Raw genomic sequence first — 18,715 nt, 5'->3', positions numbered from 1 at the left:
CATCCCATAGTCCCGTGTCCATATACCCATCATACATATCCTCCATCCCATAGTCCCGTGCCCATATACCCATCATACATATCCTCCATCCCATAGTCCCGTGCCCATATACCCATCATACATATCCTCCATCCCATAGTCCCGTGCCCATATACCCATCATACATATCCTCCATCCCATAGTCCCGTGCCCATATACCCATCACACATATCCGCCATCCCATAGTCAACCATTATGACATCATAATGAGGGGCGGAGCTTGATACACACACACTTTTTCCCCATTATGTAGATAGGGGCAAAATTGTTTGGTGAATTGGAACGCGCGGGGTTAAAATTTCGCCTCACAACATAGCTTAGGACGCGCTCGGGGTCCAGACGTTGGACTGTGCCAAATTTTGTGGCTGTAGCTGCGGCGGTGCGAATGCCTATCCCGGACATACACACATTTGAGCTTTATATATCACATTGTATACTTCTCAGGCGACCAGTTTAGTCTTTATCTGAGCTCCACTAGATTTGGTCACCAGATTAATCATCATCGGGTTTTGCATTTTTCATCCAAATTAAAAAACAAAACATGTAAAATTCTATTAGATTTATTAAAATGCTAAAATATTCCACAGTCTGTTCTGCTCCCGCTCCAGAACGCCGACATCTCACATTAGGGAGGAACACGTCATTTTGTGTTTTTTTTTATTGTTTAAATAATTATTTGGATAATTTATGCTAAGAGCAAACCTCCGGCTCCATCAGGCTGTGCGGGCCCCTGTATATGTGCGTTCCACGTGTGTAATATAAAGCGTGCGGCTCACACTCCTGCCCGTCTATAGAGAGCAGACCCTCGTCCATGAGGCTGGAACACCCCAAAATAACTAGACACGAGACCAGATTCCCTATATAAACAGACCCCAAAAGAAAAGCCCCCGTACAGAGACCTGAAATCAGACCCCCTAAATACAAACTCGGCCCCTTTACACTAATACAAAACCTTACATCAAAAATATACAGACGCTCAGACCCGACCTCCTAGGCTAATATAGACCAAAGACCCCTAAACAAATACAGACCCCAGACCGTATTCACCAACTAATGCAAACTCCACACTAGATCCCCCTCAACAAATACAGACCCCAGATAAGACCCCTAAACAAAACCCAGGACAGATACCTAAAATAATACAGATTGCAAACAAGACAAGACCCGAAACCAAACCCCCTAAACTAATACGGACCCCAAACCAAACCCCATAAACTTATACATACCAGATTCGACCACTTAAATAATGCACACCTCAAGAACAGATCCCTAAACAAATACACACACCGATATCGGGGGGTTTTGTAGCGTTTCTCCCTTATCTTTGAAAAAGAAATTCTTTTTTTTTTTTTTTTTTACTTTTACTTTTTTTTCTTGTTTTTCCCAGTGTCTCAGCTGATGATCATCAGTCCGTACATCGCTGTGCTGCTACTCCTGTATTTATTACCACTGGGGATGTATTCCCCCTGCATAAGGGAGAAAGGGTCGCTTGGGGCGAAACCCTTGCTGATAGGGCACAGGGGATCACCGACGGTAAGTACCCAGCATGGGGTCAGCTTTGCTTCCGTCACTTTACATCCTCATATATAAGGACTTGATCACAGATAATTATCTCTTTAGTCACATCCGGAGCTGCATTCAAATCAGTTTCAGTCTCTCAGCACCTTGCCGGCAGAACCGCTGCGGTTATTTTACCTTGCTGATGTTTCGGGTGATAAAGTTTTGGCGAGCTACTGTACTGTTTTAAATCTGTTCTCTAATTTCTAAATGAGAATTAAAAAGAAAGAAAAAGTGAATTTGTAAATGGGGGGTGAGCACAGGCGCTGAACCGCCGAGGTGTAACAGCAGGATCTGAACTCGAGAGCTAACAGTAATGCAGCAAAATCTATGATAAGGTTTTGTCTTGTCAGGTTAATTTTTTTTTTACATATTTTTTGTCTTTTTTCGTAACTACTAAAATTGGTGAAGTTTTCCATTATATTTATTAACGACAGAATTAATTAAATTGTGTTTTTACTTCCCGCAGTTTGCACCGGAAAATACCAAAATGTCATTTGAAAAAACGATAGAATATGAAGGCGACGGTCTGGAGAGCGACGTCACCATCAGGTAATGTCTGTTCCGTGTCATCCTACTTAGATCCTTGTGTTGTTAGTAGAAACCTCACACCCCGTACAAATTTCGGCAAAAACTTTGAAGGTCAGCAATGAAGCGGGTGAGAGTCTCCTATCACAAAAAAAACAACTATTTATGGTAATTTTCTTTTTTACATTTTTGCAAAAAAAAAAAAAATGGCTAAAACCTTTCACCATGTAACACCTTAGATGCCTCAGTCAATAAGACAAGGACACCTAAGGAGTTTGTCACAAATGCCAGTGGGATAAGTCCCCCATGCTGCAAACCCCCTAAACTATGAACCCCCTAAAATAAATACAAACTTAGCCCCTTTAAACTAATATACAACTCTGGATCATAAACTCTAAAAAATACAACTTCTCAAACCAGACCCCCCTAGACTAAACCAGACCCCAAAATAATACAGACCACGCCCTCTAAACAAATGCAGACCCCAGACGCCATAAATGGTGACCCTTATTTAGATTGTGAGCCCCATGGGGGACAGTGATGATAATGTGTGCAAACTGTAAAGCGCTGCGGAATATGTTAGCGCTATATAAAAATAAAGATTATTATTAAAGACCCTCACACCAGATTCCTTAGCCTAGACTAATACAGACCCCAGACCACCTAAACAAATACAGATCTCAGAGCAGAGCGCCAAAACTAATAGAATTCCAGGGCAGACCCCCTAAACAAATACAGACCCCAGACCAGAGCCCCTAAACTAATAATGAGATAATGAGAGTCTAATCCTCCTACCCTGATTAATGGCTGCAGTCCATTAGCTAGTATAGCCTCCTGAGGATAAATATAGTAAATTTTGAGTACAGAACTATTAAAGCTAAATAAGATTAACTCATAGCCTCCCCCGCCATGTTTCGCCTAGACAGGCTTCATCAGGGGGCTGAGGCTAGAGGAAACACGTCGGGAGCCTGTGAGTTAATCTTAATTAGCTTTAGTGGTTCTGTACTCAATATTTCCTACACTTATTCTCAGAAGGCTACACTAGCTAATGGACTGCAGGCATTAATCTAGATAGGAGGATAGGATAGTTATACCTAATATAATAATCTAATAGAAGCTATTATATAGTAATACCACTTTAGTGTTCTTTTTAATATTAAGTTAGACCACGTTTATTAAATGCATATCAATAAAAGTCAAGTTTTAATCACAATATCCCGTACATTGGGTCTATTTACCCTGAGGGTAATTTGTTAATATGACCTAAACTAATAGAAAACTCCCAGACGAAGCCCTTTAAATTAATAAGGAATTCACACGCGACCCCCTAGACTGATGCAGACCCCAAAATAAATACAAAACTCAGACAATACCCCCTGAACAAATACAGACTCCAGATCAGACCGTGTAAACTAATAGAATCCCAGACCAGACCCCCATACTAATACAGACCCCAGACCAGACCCCCATACTAATACAGACCCGAGACCAGACCCCTATACTAATACAGACCCCAGAAGAGAGCCCTAATACTAAAACAGACTCAGGATGGACCTCTACAATAATACAGACCACAGACCAGACCCCCTAAAATAATACAGACCAGATCCCTTAAACTAATATAGACCCACAATTTATTAAAATCTTTATACCCAAATGCTGCCATACAATGCCAAATAAAACCTCCATACAATGCCTATACCATACTGCCATAGAACTCCAAATAAAACCTCCATATAGCATACATATGATGCCACCATGTAAACTACCATGTAGCACCGCCAAATATTTCCCACAAAATACCGGCAATAGAAACTTTCACTTCAGTGTCGAAATAACACCGCCATACAGTGCCCATGTATTAAACGGGTAAAGGGTTGTACCCATCGTAAACATTTACATCATATCAACAGAATATGCTAATAATGCCTGATTGTTGCAATTGCCCATCTCATATCACTAGCACAGTTGCAATCCTGTCCTGTGCCTTCCAGGGGTTTGGAAGAATGAGATGGCGGTATTATGATGAATGGAATCAACAGAGAGATTGTTACATTAGATGTCTGGGGAGATAAAAGCTTTGCACAGTGGTGTCTACAGATCTGTGGACCCGATTACTTGCGGGGTAGGATTTATCTGTAAATGAACTAATGGGAAATGGTCCAGTGAGTAATTCCCCGGCCTGATAGAGGAGACGCCGTGCCCCCCTCTACAGCGCCACAATCTCCATGTGAAAAAGGAGAAGAATGAGCAGCGACAACTTGAGAGCAAAATGGTCTCAGTGACCCCCGCCCCCCCCTGTACGGATTATCTATGATACACATATCTATATCTGGAGGAAGAATCTGTGCAGAAAATAGAGCGATTGTAGACATCTTATTTCATCGCTTGATGGTTTCAAACTGTCTGAAAATTGTATGTTTATTGCTTGCGATGTTGAGGCCCTGTGTCCTTCGCTGCTCCACGACCTGTCTTTAAGGATTCTATCCAATCACTTGAATAAATTTAGTAACTATAAAAAATCAATTCAGGAGTTTATAGTGATGGGGGTAGAGTTCCTACTTAAGTACAATTATTTTTCATTCAACAAAAATTTTTATTTGCAGGTTCCGTGGAACACCGATGGGTGCAGGGTTCTCGCCATCGCTGGCAAAGTTCTATTTGGCAGCCTGGGAGCAGGATTTAGTTTTTTCTGGCGCGGATCCCCTTTCCGCTCACATCAGGTGGATGGGTCGTTATATGGATGACCTCCTCCTGGTGTGGGACGGGACGGTGGAATCCGCGTCAGAATTTATTCAACATTGTAGTGATAATGGAATGAATCTGAGATTTACCCATTCCATTGGAACCAGCTCCATTCATTTTCTGGATGTGACGCTCAGTTTGGATTCCACAAATAGAATCCTAGTGTCCCCCTACCGTAAAAGTCCAGCCACAAACTCCACCCTATTGGCACAGTCCTGTCACCAAAAGAATGTCATTAAGAACGTCCCCCTTGGAGAGCTGTATAGGTTCAAGAGGAATTCATCTTTACATGAAACTTTTGAAAAAGTGAAAGATGAGACGCGTGTCAGACTGACAGGAAGGGGTTACTCCAAGTGGATGCTAGATAGGGCTGAGGACGTAATCAGTAACAAAGAGCAGAGATGCTGAAAGAGACAGGAAAAATGTCACAAATATAGATCAAATCATGCAGGTAATAAAAATGATGGAGCGGTTTTTACAATCTCAGCGGAGCTCCCATTCCCAGCGATGCCTTGCGAGACCTGTGATGACGTAGTCTCGCGTTACTATAGCGATCTCACGAGACCTCGTCATTACAGGACCTTGCCGCAAGGCATTACTGGGAACGCTGTGGCCCAGGATGGCAGCGCGTGACACCGGAAGGTAAATATACCCCGATTTTTTATTTTTTATTCTTTTTTTTTTACAAGGTATGGTACCCAGGGCCTGGAGGACAGTCTCCTCTCCTCCACACCGTGGGCACCAACCGCACATGAGACGCTTAACTTCCCGCATGGTGGGCATAGCCACATGCGGGAAGTCAGCGATTCTCATGCATTCCTATGGGTGCGCAATCGCGGCAATTCTTTGCGATTCCGCACAAAAGAATGGGCATGCTGCGATTTTTTCCGCGATGCGATTCCGCTGCGGAAAAAAGCGCAGCATTAGCACAGCATGTGCGGAATACCATAGGAATGCATGGGGGCGTTCTGTACACGATTTTTAAGCGTTTTCGTGCCGAAAATCGCGGCAAAAAAGCTTAAAAATCGCTACGTGGGCACACAGCCTTATAGTAGTTATATTCTTGTACATAGGAGCAGTATTATAGTAGTTATATTCTTATACATAGGGGCAGTATTATAGTAGTTATATTCTTGTACATAGGGGCAGCATTATAGTAGTTATATTCTTGTACATAGGAGCAGTATTATAGTAGTTATATTCTTGTACATAGGAGCAGTATTATAGTAGTTATATTCTTGTACATAGGGGCAGCATTATAGTAGTTATATTCTTGTACATAGGGAGCAGTATTATAGTAGTTATATTCTTGTACATAGGGGGCAGTATTATAATAGTTATATTCTTGTAATAGGAGCAGTATTATAGTAGTTATATTCTTGTACATAGGGGCAGTATTATAGTAGTTATATTCTTGTACATAGGAGCAGTATTATAGTAGTTATATTCTTGTACATAGGGGCAGCATTATAGTAGTTATATTCTTGTACATAGGGAGCAGTATTATAGTAGTTATATTCTTGTACATAGGGAGCAGTATTATAGTAGTTATATTCTTGTACATAGGGGGCAGTATTATAATAGTTATATTCTTGTAATAGGAGCAGTATTATAGTAGTTATATTCTTGTACATAGGGGGCAGTATTATAGTAGTTATATTCCTGTACATAGGAGCAGTATTATAGTAGTTATATTCTTGTACATAGGGGGCAGTATTATAGTAGTTATATTCCTGTACATAGGAGCAGTATTATAGTAGTTATATTCTTGTACATAGGGAGCAGTATTATAGTAGTTATATTCTTGTACATAGGGGGCAGTATTATAGTAGTTATATTCCTGTACATAGGAGCAGTATTATAGTAGTTATATTCTTGTACATAGGGGTGGTATTATAGTAGTTATATTCTTGTACATAGGGGGCGGTATTATAGTAGTTATATTCCTGTACATAGGAGCAGTATTATAGTAGTTATATTCTTGTACATAGGGGGCAGTATTATAGTAGTTATATTCTTGTACATAGGGGCAGTATTATAGTAGTTATATTCTTGTATATAGGAGCAGTATTATAGTAGTTATATTCTTGTACATAGGAGCAGTATTATAGTAGTTATATTCTTGTATATAGGAGGCAGTATTATAGCAGTTATATTCTTGTACACAGGGGCAGTATTATAGTAGTTATATTCTTGTACATAGGGGGCAGTATTATAGTAGTTATATTCTTGTATATAGGAGGCAGTATTATAATAGTTATATTCTTGTAATAGGAGCAGTATTATAGTAGTTATATTCTTGTACATAGGGGCAGTATTATAGTAGTTATATTCTTGTACATAGGAGCAGTATTATAGTAGTTATATTCTTGTATATAGGGGCAGTATTATAGTAGTTATATTCTTGTACATAGGAGCAGTATTATAGTAGTTATATTCTTGTACATAGGGACAGTATTATAGTAGTTATATTCTTGTACATAGGGGCAGCATTATAGTAGTTATATTCTTGTACATAAGGAGCAGTATTATAGTAGTTATATTCTTGTACATAGGAGCAGTATTATAGTAGTTATATTCTAGTACATAGGGACAGTATTATAGTAGTTATATTCTTGTACATAGGGGCAGCATTATAGTAGTTATATTCTTGTACATAGGGAGCAGTATTATAGTAGTTATATTCTTGTACATAGGGGGCAGTATTATAGTAGTTATATTCTTGTACATAGGAGCAGTATTATAGTAGTTATATTCTTGTATATAGGAGGCAGTATTATAGTAGTTATATTCTTGTACATAGGGGGCAGTATTATAATAGTTATATTCTTGTAATAGGAGCAGTATTATAGTAGTTATATTCTTGTACATAGGGGCAGTATTATAGTAGTTATATTCTTGTACATAGGAGCAGTATTATAGTAGTTATATTCTTGTATATAGGGGCAGTATTATAGTAGTTATATTCTTGTACATAGGGGCAGTATTATAGTAGTTATATTCTTGTAATAGGAGCAGTATTATAGTAGTTATATTCTTGTATATAGGGGCAGTATTATAGTAGTTATATTCTTGTAATAGGAGCAGTATTATAGTAGTTATATTCTTGTACATAGGGGCAGTATTATAGTAGTTATATTCTTGTACATAGGGGGCAGTATTATAATAGTTATATTCTTTTACATAGGGACAGTATTATAGTAGTTATATTCTTGTACATAGGGGCAGTATTATAGTAGTTATATTCTTGTACATAGGGGGCAGTATTATAGTAGTTATATTCTTGTACATAGGGGCAGTATTATAGTAGTTATATTCTTGTACATAGGGGGCAGTATTATAATAGTTATATTCTTTTACATAGGGGGCAGTATTATAGTAGTTATATTTTTGTACATAGGGGCAGTATTATAGTAGTTATATTCTTGTACGTAGGGGGCAGTATTATAGTAGTTATATTCTTGTACATAGGGGGCAGTATTATAGTAGTTCATAGAATCATAGAATCGCAGAGTTGGAAGGGACCTCCTGGGCCATCTGGTCCAACCCCCTGCTCAAAGCAGGATTCGCTAAATCATCCCAGTCAGATGTCTGTCCAGCCTCTGTTTGAACACTTCCATTGAAGGAGAACTCACCACTTCTCGTGGCAGCTTGTTCCATTCATTGATCACTCTAACTGTCAAAAAGTTTTTTCTAATATCTAATCTGTCTCCTCCCATTCAGTTTCATCCCATTGCTTCTAGTCTTTCCTTGTGCAAATGAGAATAAAGTTGATCCTTCTACAATGTGACAGCCCTTTAGATATTTGTAGACAGCTATTAAGTCTCCTCTCAGTCTTCTCTTTTGCAAACTAAACATTCCCAAATCCTGCAACCTTTCCTCATAAGACAGGGTTTGCAGACCGGTCACCATTCTGGTCGCTCTTTTCTGAACTTGCTCCAGTTATATTCTTGTACGTAGGGGGCAGTATTATAGTAGTTATATTCTTGTACATAGGGGGCAGTATTATAGTAGTTATATTCTTGTACATAGGGGCAGTATTATAGTAGTTATATTCTTGTACGTAGCGGGCAGTATTATAGTAGTTATATTCTTGTATGTAGGGGGCAGTATTATAGTAGTTCTATTCTTGTACATAGGAGCAGTATTATAGTAGTTATATTCTTGTACATAGGGGCAGTATTATAGTAGTTATATTCTTGTACATAGGGGCAGTATTATAGTAGATATATTCTTGTACATAGGGGACAGTATTATAGTAGTTATATTCTTGTACATAGGGAGCAGTATTATAGTAGTTCTATTCTTGTACATAGGAGCAGTATTATAGTAGTTATATTCTTGTACATAGGGAGCAGTATTATAGTAGTTATATTCTTGTACATAGGGGCAGTATGATAGTAGTTATATTCTTGTACATAGGAGCAGTATTATAGTAGTTATATTCTTGTACATAGGGGGCAGTATTATAGTAGTTATATCCTTGTACATAGGGGCAGTATTATAGTAGTTATATCCTTGTACATAGGGGGCAGTATTATAGTAGTTATATTCTTGTACATAGGGGCAGCATTATAGTAGTTATATTCTTGTACATAGGGAGCAGTATTATAGTAGTTATATTCTTGTACATAGGAGCAGTATTATAGTAGTTATATCCTTGTACATAGGGGGCAGTATTATAGTAGTTATATCCTTGTACATAGGGGGCAGTATTATAGTAGTTATATTCTTGTACATAGGGGCAGCATTATAGTAGTTATATTCTTGTACATAGGGAGCAGTATTATAGTAGTTATATTCTTGTACATAGGGGGCAGTATTATGGTAGTTATATTCTTGTACATAGGGGGCAGTATTATGGTAGTTATATTCTTCTACATAGGAGCAGTATTATAATAGTTATATTCTTGTACATAGGGGCAGTGTTATAGTAGTTATATTCTTGTATATAGGGGCAGTATTATAGTAGTTATATTCTTGTACATAGGGGGCAGTATTATAGTAGTTATATTCTTGTACATAGGGGGCAGTATTATAGTAGTTATATTCTTGTACATAGGAGCAGTATTATAGTAGTTATATTCTTGTACATAGGGGCAGTATTATTGCAGGAATCTGTCATTGCTTAGGTCAGGATAGCTGTTATTATTCAATGCTTGTTCTTTGTTAGATAATATCAGCTAATTATCGTCAGACTGTTTCTGGTGCTTGTGTTTTGGTTCCACAGTTCATGGTTTTTATTCAGTAACACTATTCTTGGTGTAGATTTTGGCACTGAGCTGATTTACGCCACATTCCTTATCCCTAACAAGTCCGTCATTGTCAATGTATAATTGGTCGGTGCTGCACTCGTAGCTTTTGTCCAGTGCTCAGTGCATATGGTCGGCGAATAATCCCATATTTACTGTTAAGCAGTGTAACGTTCTTACCTTCCAGTTCCGACGGCGTTCCTTTTCTAATGCACGACAGCACTTTAAAGAGAACAACAAATGTGGAGGTTGTGTTTCCCAACCTGACTAAAATCAATGCTGCCTACTTACCTTGGGATATGCTGGAGAATCTAAATGCTGGGAAGTGGTTCATACAGGTAATGACAATGTCCCGTGTATATACGGCTGTGCCAGGCTCATTTAAAGGCTAATATGGTAAATTATGATTCAAGCTGTTGGCAAAAATTATTCCGTTATTTCTTGTTTCCTGCAACTCACTTTTCAGCTTTGTTGTATAGACTTGGACAGAATGAGCGGAGTCATCTCATAAGCTTTAGAGGGTGGGAAATGTAGAAGGGAATTTGCATCTCGGACTTTTCTGTGTTATCAGAAGGATATAAGTTTACGGATGTAATGTTGAGAACAGAGCTCTGTCGCACGCCGCAGTGAGTGGGGAGGTGGCTGAGCATGCTCGGCTTTCTACATTAACTTCTATGAACATTACAGTGATTGTAATTTAAAGGGGAATGCTACTGTTTTTTTTATCCTGACCCATTATGGTGACATATCAGGAGCTCATAGTGGCGATTTTCTCTTTTTACTTTTAAGCACTCTGGAATATGATGGTACTTTATTGCAATACAGTAATGTTTTATTTGCCTTGAAGAAGTGAGTTTCCTTTAATTCACACCTTCTTAATCCCCAGAAACCACCATTTTCCTATATGGGATCCTTTTCTAATGAAGACCAGCAGACGGCCATGAACCAGACCATTTACAAACTGGTAGATTTCCTAAAACTCGCCGACCGCGCCAATAAGACGGTTATCTTTGACCTCTATCGCCCTCCGCAGGATCATCCCTATCGAGAAACTTGGATTAACCGGACATTGGAAGTCATCAATGAAGCTGCTATTGATCCAAAACTGGTAAATAGTCGTAAAAAATGATTCTATACTGTATGATAGGGTACTAGTATATGATCTTAAAGGGATAGTAGCAATTATGCTCTAAAATAGAATCATAGAATCATAGAATCGTAGAGTTGGAAGGGACCTCCTGGGCCATCTGGTCCAACCCCCTGCTCAAAGCAGGATTCGCTAAATCATCCCAGAAATGTTGCAGAGCTTTTCTCAATAAATAAAATGATGTCCCTGCTGTTTATTTGGGATTACTTTTCTAAAGTTATACTCGATTTTTACCTTTAAAGTACGAGGGCGCTGTTGTATTGGAGTCAATGTAAAGTACTAGTAGTTAATGGTGGTGAAAAGTGGTACTGCAGGAGGAGGTGTTTATTTTTATTTAATAATTTGTTAATTTTTTTCAAGTCTATTTTTTGTTGATTTTAACCCAGCCCTTTTGTTGTGGCACACTGGGTGTCACATTTTAATACTTGTTGGTGGTTTCTAATATCAGAATATTCATGTGTGGGGTTTATGACAAGCTCTCCATGTGTCTATTTTCTTAGCTACAGTCATGGCCAAAAGTGTTGGCAACCTTGAAATTGTTCTAAAAAATGAAAATTATTGCAGTTGCTGGTTTTGTTATGCACATGAATATTTCATTTGTGTGTTTGGAACCACACAAAAAAAAAACAAATAAAAAAATGCAAATTGGATATAATTTCACATAAAACCCCAAAAATGGCCCAGATGCAATTGTTGGCACTCTCAGGTGAATATTTGGTTGCACCCTTTGGAATAAATAATTGCAATCAGTCGCTTCCTATAACCATCCACAAGCTTCTTAACCTTGAGATTGTTGATATTCTTCAACAATTTTGTTTTTCAGGTCCCCAGACAGTTCTCTTCTCCTTTTTCTGTTCTTCATGCTTAGTGTGACACACACGCAGACACACAATGCAAATATTGCGTCAACTTCTCCCTATTTTATCTGGTTTCAGGTGTGATTTTCATATTGCCCACACCTGTTACTTGCCACAGGTGAGTTTTGAATGAGCATCACATGCTTGAAACAAAGTTGTTTAACCATAATTTTGGAAAGTAGCCAACAATTTTGTCTGGACCATTTTTAGGGTTTTGCGTAAAATGATGTCCAGTTTTTTTTTTTTTGTTGTTGTTGGTGGTGTTCCAATACACACAAAGGAAATAAAACATGTGTAAGTGCAGTAATTTTCTGGGAGAAACACTTAATTTTGTGGAACAATTTCGAGGGTGCCAACACTTTTGCCATGACTTTATTGTGACAGACGTAAGCAGGCGGATACAATGGGAAGGGCCTAACACCAGAGTCCAAAACCAGGACGGCATCATCAGTGGCCACCATCTGGCCCCCACAGCCTGACCCTATTGTAGACAGTTTTGTACGTGTGCACCCCCTTGATGTTTGTCTTAAGTGCCCGCATCACCTCTGACCTGTCTTATGTCCTGATTATCATGTTTTTTTTAGGTCTTATGGCTGCCGAATGACATGAGACACTTTGTACAGTCAGTGCACCCTGGTTTTCAGCAGACATTGGGCTTCAAAGCAAATATTGAAGACCTTGTCAGCCATCACATCGTGAAGTTGAACCTGCCGTACAGCGAGATGTCCCAGCGAGACATCAGGTGGTGGCTACAGACCGCTCATTATAACTTCTGCCTTATTACTAACATACTGTATTCTATACTATACTACCTACAACCAGGCTTTTATATGAGGTTGTCAGGCAGCACATCCCTAGCAAACAATCTGGCCTAAGTCTTTACAACAAGGTTGAGCGCAGAAAAGGGGCCATTAATTCTGGACAGTTCTCATAGTGTCTGCTTGACGTCAGTGAATGGGAATTGGGCAGGCAAGTGCCGAGGCCCGCGGTGCTTGCAGATACAGCGCCCAAATTTAGCCCTTTAGATGCAGTTGTCAATTTGTAAAAAAAAAATATTTAAGAGGATAGAAATAGGGGACGATGCCCCTTCTGATGCTTATTGGCCCCCTGAACATGATTGCTGATGGCATTGTCATGGTGGCCGGCAGCCGTCTGAAGGCCCCCATGTCTTTGCACTTATAAATCCCAGATTGTAGCTGGATTTCCTAGGATATCATAAATTTACTCATCACCACAATATTACAATGTTGTAGTGTATTTTACTCGCAATCAAGTTTACAGATTAAAATCCCCTAGAAAACTATAAAAAAATATATATATTTAAAAACTAGAAAAGTTTACATCACCCTTTTTTCCCAGAATATAATAAAAAAAATTACATATATATATACATATATATATATATATATATATATATATATATATACTGCTCAAAAAAACAAAGGGAACAACAGAATATAACTCCAAGTAAATCAAACTTCTGTGACATCAAACTGTCCACTTAGGAAGCAACACTGATTGACAATCAATTTCACATGCTGTTGTGCACATGGAATAGACAACAGATGGAAATTATTGGCAATTGTCAAGACACCCTCAATAAAGGAGTGGTTCTGCAGGTGGGGACCACAGACCACATCTCAGTACCAATGCTTTCTGGCTGATGTTTTGATCACTTTTGAATGTTGGTTGTGCTTTCACGCTGGTGGTAGCATGAGACGGACTCTACAACCCACACAAGTGGCTCAGCTCATCCAGGATGGCACGTCAATGCGAGCTGTGGCAAGAAGGTCTACTGTGTCTGTCAGCGTAGTGTCCAGAGGCAGGAGGCGCTACCAGGAGACAGGCCAGTACACCAGGAGACGTGGAGGGTGCCGTAGGAGGGCAACAACCCAGCAGCAGGACTAGTACCTCCGCCTTTGTGCAAGGAGGAACAGGAGGAGCACTGCCAGAGCCCTGCAAAATGACCTCCAGCAGGCCACAAATGTGCATGTGTCTGCACAAACTGTTAGATACCGACTCCATGAGGATGGTCTGAGTGCTCGACGTCCACAGATGGGGGTTGTGCTCACAGCCCAACACCGTGCAGGCCCTCCAAAGAAATGCCATCCCACACCATTACTGACCCACTGCCAAACCGGTCATGCTGAAGGATGTTGCAGGCAGCAGATCGCTCTCCACGGCGTCTCCAGACTCTGTCACGTCTGTCACATGTGCTCAGTGTGAACCTGCTTTCATCTGTGAAGAGCACAGGGCGCCAGTGGTGAATCTGCCAATCCTGGTGTTCTGTGGCAAATGCCAAGCGTTCTGCTGTAGAGTCCATCTCATTCTACCACGAGTGTGAAAGCACAACCAACATTCAAAGGTGACCAAAACATCAGTCAGAAAGCATTGGTACTGAGATGTGGTCTGTGGTCCCCACCTGCAGAACCACTCCTTTATTGAGGGTGTCTTGATAATTGCCAATAATTTCCATCTGTTGTCTATTCCATTTGCACAACAGCATGTGAAATTGATTGTCAATCAGTGTTGCTTCCTTGGTGGACCGTTTGATTTCACAGAAGCTTGATAAACAGAATATAATTCCAAGTTAAAGTCTTCCCTTTATTTTTTTTGAGCACTGTATTTGGAATTCATGTCAAATTAATATAATATTATAATTGATAAAAGAAAAAAAATCCAACATGGCAGAATTGCTGTTTCATGTGGATAGAATAAGGGTACCAATAAAATCTACTGCTCGTACCCCAAACAACAAGTCTTCATACACTGACCCAAAAAAATGTCGTTTTTGGAAAATGTGGAGGAAAAATCGAAAGTGAAGTGGGACCCACTGGGACTTTGTCGCCAAAACGCTCTACATAAGGCCGAAGCTGTCCTTCAATGGGAACTTCCTAAGTTACATCAAGGGGCTCCTGCCAAAAACATTGTCAGGTTGCTAGGCAACCGGATGCTTCGCCTCCTTTGCTGTGACTGCGGCCCACCTGGTTTGGATCCAGGGTGGCATCAGGTTGCTAAGAGAACCAGCACCTAGGCTTGATGTTGGGCCTAGGGGCCTACTTAATGGGGACGCGTCCTGCCACCAGGTCTTGCCTGATACTTTGATTCCTTATGGTCAGATACCTGTTGATTATCACCCAGTTCTGCCCCTTTTTTTGACTATTTTCCTGCTTATTTCACATCCTCAATGTTCTCCTCTTGACAACCCTGGCTCCGGCAGCGATGGCGCTCCCTTCACAAATCCGATAGAGCTACCGCGATCTCACAGTTTGGTTGCTAGGGGAACATTGCCTAACAACCATAGGCTTGCATATAAGGTTGTCACAGTAACCTAGCAACCGGAATCTGTGTATAATGAATGAGCTTCTCTGACCTCCCTGACCCCGTCCCTTTAATATATAATCACCGGTAAATACATTGCATGTTATAATGTAGTAACAGCGCCGCGGTGTTGACACGACGCTCGGACGTGCAGAACACAAGTCTGACATTAACCCAGGATTATATAACGCCAGCCGTGTTTATGCAGAAATCTATTTTCGTCCGGTTTGTTTGCTGGCAGCGACACAATGATAATGCTGATTATCCACACGGCCATACAACCCCAGTGCACGGCCCCTCGCTGTGTGTAACGGCCCCTTGACAGTAATAGTCGCCCACGTGCACCTGGCTCCCGAGACGTCCAATTACACGAGCAGAGAAAGTCAACACTGATAACCCCAATATGGTAAGTTACTGTCACATCACCCTGCAATGAAAAAGTCACACCAGCCACAATATGGAGCGACATCAGCTTCACAGGGAACATTCTTATAGCAAACATGTACTGTAATATAATAGGTAATGACAGGATCCATGTGTACAAAAGTATATGAAGAATGTAAAAATGTAACTGCTATAATACTGCCCCTATGTACAAGAATAAAACTACTATAATACTGCCCCTATGTACAAGAATAAAACTACTATAATACTGCTCCTATGCACAAGAATATAACTACTATAATACTGCCCCTATGTACAAGAATATAACTACTATAATACTGCTCATATGTACAAGAATATAACTACTATAATACTGCCCCTATGTATAAGAATGTAACTACTATAATACTGCTCCTATATACAAGAATATAACTACTATAATACTGCCCCTATGTACAAGAATATAACTACTATAATACTGCTCCCTATGTACAAGAATATAACTAGTATAATACTGCTCATATGTACAAGAATATAACTACTATAATACTGCCCCTATGTATAAGAATGTAACTACTATAATACTGCTCCTATATACAAGAATATAACTACTATAATACTGCCCCTATGTACAAGAATATAACTACTATAATACTGCCCCTATGTACAAGAATATAACTACTATAATACTGCTCATATGTACAAGAATATAACTACTATAATACTGCCCCTATGTATAAGAATGTAACTACTATAATACTGCTCCTATATACAAGAATATAACTACTATAATACTGCCCCTATGTACAAGAATATAACTACTATAATACTGCTCCCTATGTACAAGAATATAACTAGTATAATACTGCTCATATGTACAAGAATATAACTACTATAATACTGCTCATATGTACAAGAATATAACTACTATAATACTGCCCCTATGTATAAGAATGTAACTACTATAATACTGCTCCTATATACAAGAATATAACTACTATAATACTGCTCCTATGTACAAGAATATAACTACTATAATACTGCTCCCTATGTACAAGAATATAACTACTATAATACTGCCCCCTATGTACAAGAATATAACTACTATAATACTGCCCCTATGTACAAGAATAAAACTACTATAATACTGCTCCTATGTACAGGAATATAACTACTATAATACTGCCCCCAATGTACAAGAATATAACTACTATAATACTGCCCCTATATACAAGAATATACAGTGGGGAAAAAAAGTATTTAGTCAGTCAGCAATAGTGCAAGTTCCACCACTTAAAAAGATGAGAGGCATCTGTAATTTACATCATAGGTAGACCTCAACTATGGGAGACAAACTGAGAAAAAAATCCAGAAAATCACATTGTCTGTTTTTTTTTTTCATTTTATTTGCATATTATGGTGGAAAATAAGTATTTGGTCAGAAACAAGCAATCAAGATTTCTGGCTCTCACAGACCTGTAACTACTTCTTTAAGAGTCTCCTCTTTCCTCCACTCATTACCTGTAGTAATGGCACCTGTTTAAACTTGTTATCAGTATAAAAAGACACCTGTGCACACCCTCAAACAGTCTGACTCCAAACTCCACTATGGTGAAGACCAAAGAGCTGTCAAAGGACACCAGAAACAAAATTGTAGCCCTGCACCAGGCCGGGAAGACTGAATCTGCAATAGCCAACCAGCTTGGAGTGAAGAAATCAACTGTGGGATCAATAATTAGAAAATGGAAGACATACAAGACCACTGATAATCTCCCTCAATCTGGTGCTCCACGCAAAATCCCACCCCGTGGGGTCAGAATGATCACAAGAACGGTGAGCAAAAATCCCAGAACCACGCGGGGGGACCTAGTGAATGAACTGCAGAGAGCTGGGACCAATGTAACAAGGCCTACCATAAGTAACACACTACGCCACCATGGACTCAGATCCTGCAGTGCCAGACGTGTCCCACTGCTTAAGCCTGTACATGTCCGGGCCCGTCTGAAGTTTGCTAGAGAGCTTTTGGATGATCCAGAGGAGTTTTGGGAGAATGTCCTATGGTCTGATGAAACCAAACTGGAACTGTTTGGTAGAAACACAACTTGTCGTGTTTGGAGAAAAAAGAATACTGAGTTGCATCCATCAAACACCATACCTACTGTAAAGCATGGTGGTGGAAACATCATGCTTTGGGGCTGTTTCTCTGCAAAGGGGCCAGGACGACTGATCCGGGTACATGAAAGAATGACTGGGGCCATGTATCGTGAGATTTTGAGTGCAAACCTCCTTCCATCAGCAAGGGCATTGAAGATGAAACGTGGCTGGGTCTTTCAACATGACAATGATCCAAAGCACACCGCCAGGGCAACGAAGGAGTGGCTTCGTAAGAAGCATTTCAAGGTCCTGGAGTGGCCTAGCCAGTCTCCAGATCTCAACCCTATAGAAAACCTTTGGAGGGAGTTGAAAGTCCGTGTTGCCAAGCGAAAAGCCAAAAACATCACTGCTCTAGAGGAGATCTGCATGGAGGAATGGGCCAACATACCAACAACAGTGTGTGGCAACCTTGTGAAGACTTACAGAAAACGTTTGACCTCTGTCATTGCCAACAAAGGATATATCACAAAGTATTGAGATGAAATTTTGTTTCTGTCCAAATACTTATTTTCCACCATAATATGCAAATAAAATGAAAAAAAAAACAGACAATGTGATTTTCTGGATTTTTTTTTCTCAGTTTGTCTCCCATAGTTGAGGTCTACCTATGATGTAAATTACAGACGCCTCTCATCTTTTTAAGTGGTGGAACTTGCACTATTGCTGACTGACTAAATACTTTTTTTCCCCACTGTAACTACTATAATACTGCTCCCTATGTACAAGAATAT

The 18,715-nt window shown here is 39.7% G+C and overlaps 1 protein-coding gene across 3 annotated transcripts in view; it reads left to right on the top strand.

The window, feature by feature from the left end:
• GDPD4 (glycerophosphodiester phosphodiesterase domain containing 4) overlaps window positions 1–18,715 on the top strand; it is a 75,523-nt gene that overhangs the window by 43,155 nt on the left and 13,653 nt on the right. For all 3 annotated transcript variants that reach the window (XM_073548628.1, XM_073548626.1, XM_073548627.1), the window contains exons 8-12: window positions 1,427–1,572; window positions 2,066–2,148; window positions 10,309–10,459; window positions 11,008–11,229; window positions 12,710–12,867. In XM_073548628.1, the coding sequence (XP_073404729.1) occupies window positions 1,427–1,572; window positions 2,066–2,148; window positions 10,309–10,459; window positions 11,008–11,229; window positions 12,710–12,867 (760 nt within the window). The remainder of the gene's footprint in view (window positions 1–1,426; window positions 1,573–2,065; window positions 2,149–10,308; window positions 10,460–11,007; window positions 11,230–12,709; window positions 12,868–18,715) is intronic.

The sequence above is a fragment of the Dendrobates tinctorius genome, unplaced genomic scaffold, assembly GCF_039654945.1.
Source record: "Dendrobates tinctorius isolate UK_male_01 unplaced genomic scaffold, ASM3965494v1 ptg000157l, whole genome shotgun sequence".
In the NCBI taxonomy this organism is placed as follows: Eukaryota; Metazoa; Chordata; class Amphibia; order Anura; family Dendrobatidae; genus Dendrobates; species Dendrobates tinctorius.
This window is presented reverse-complemented; position numbering and strand designations above follow the sequence as displayed.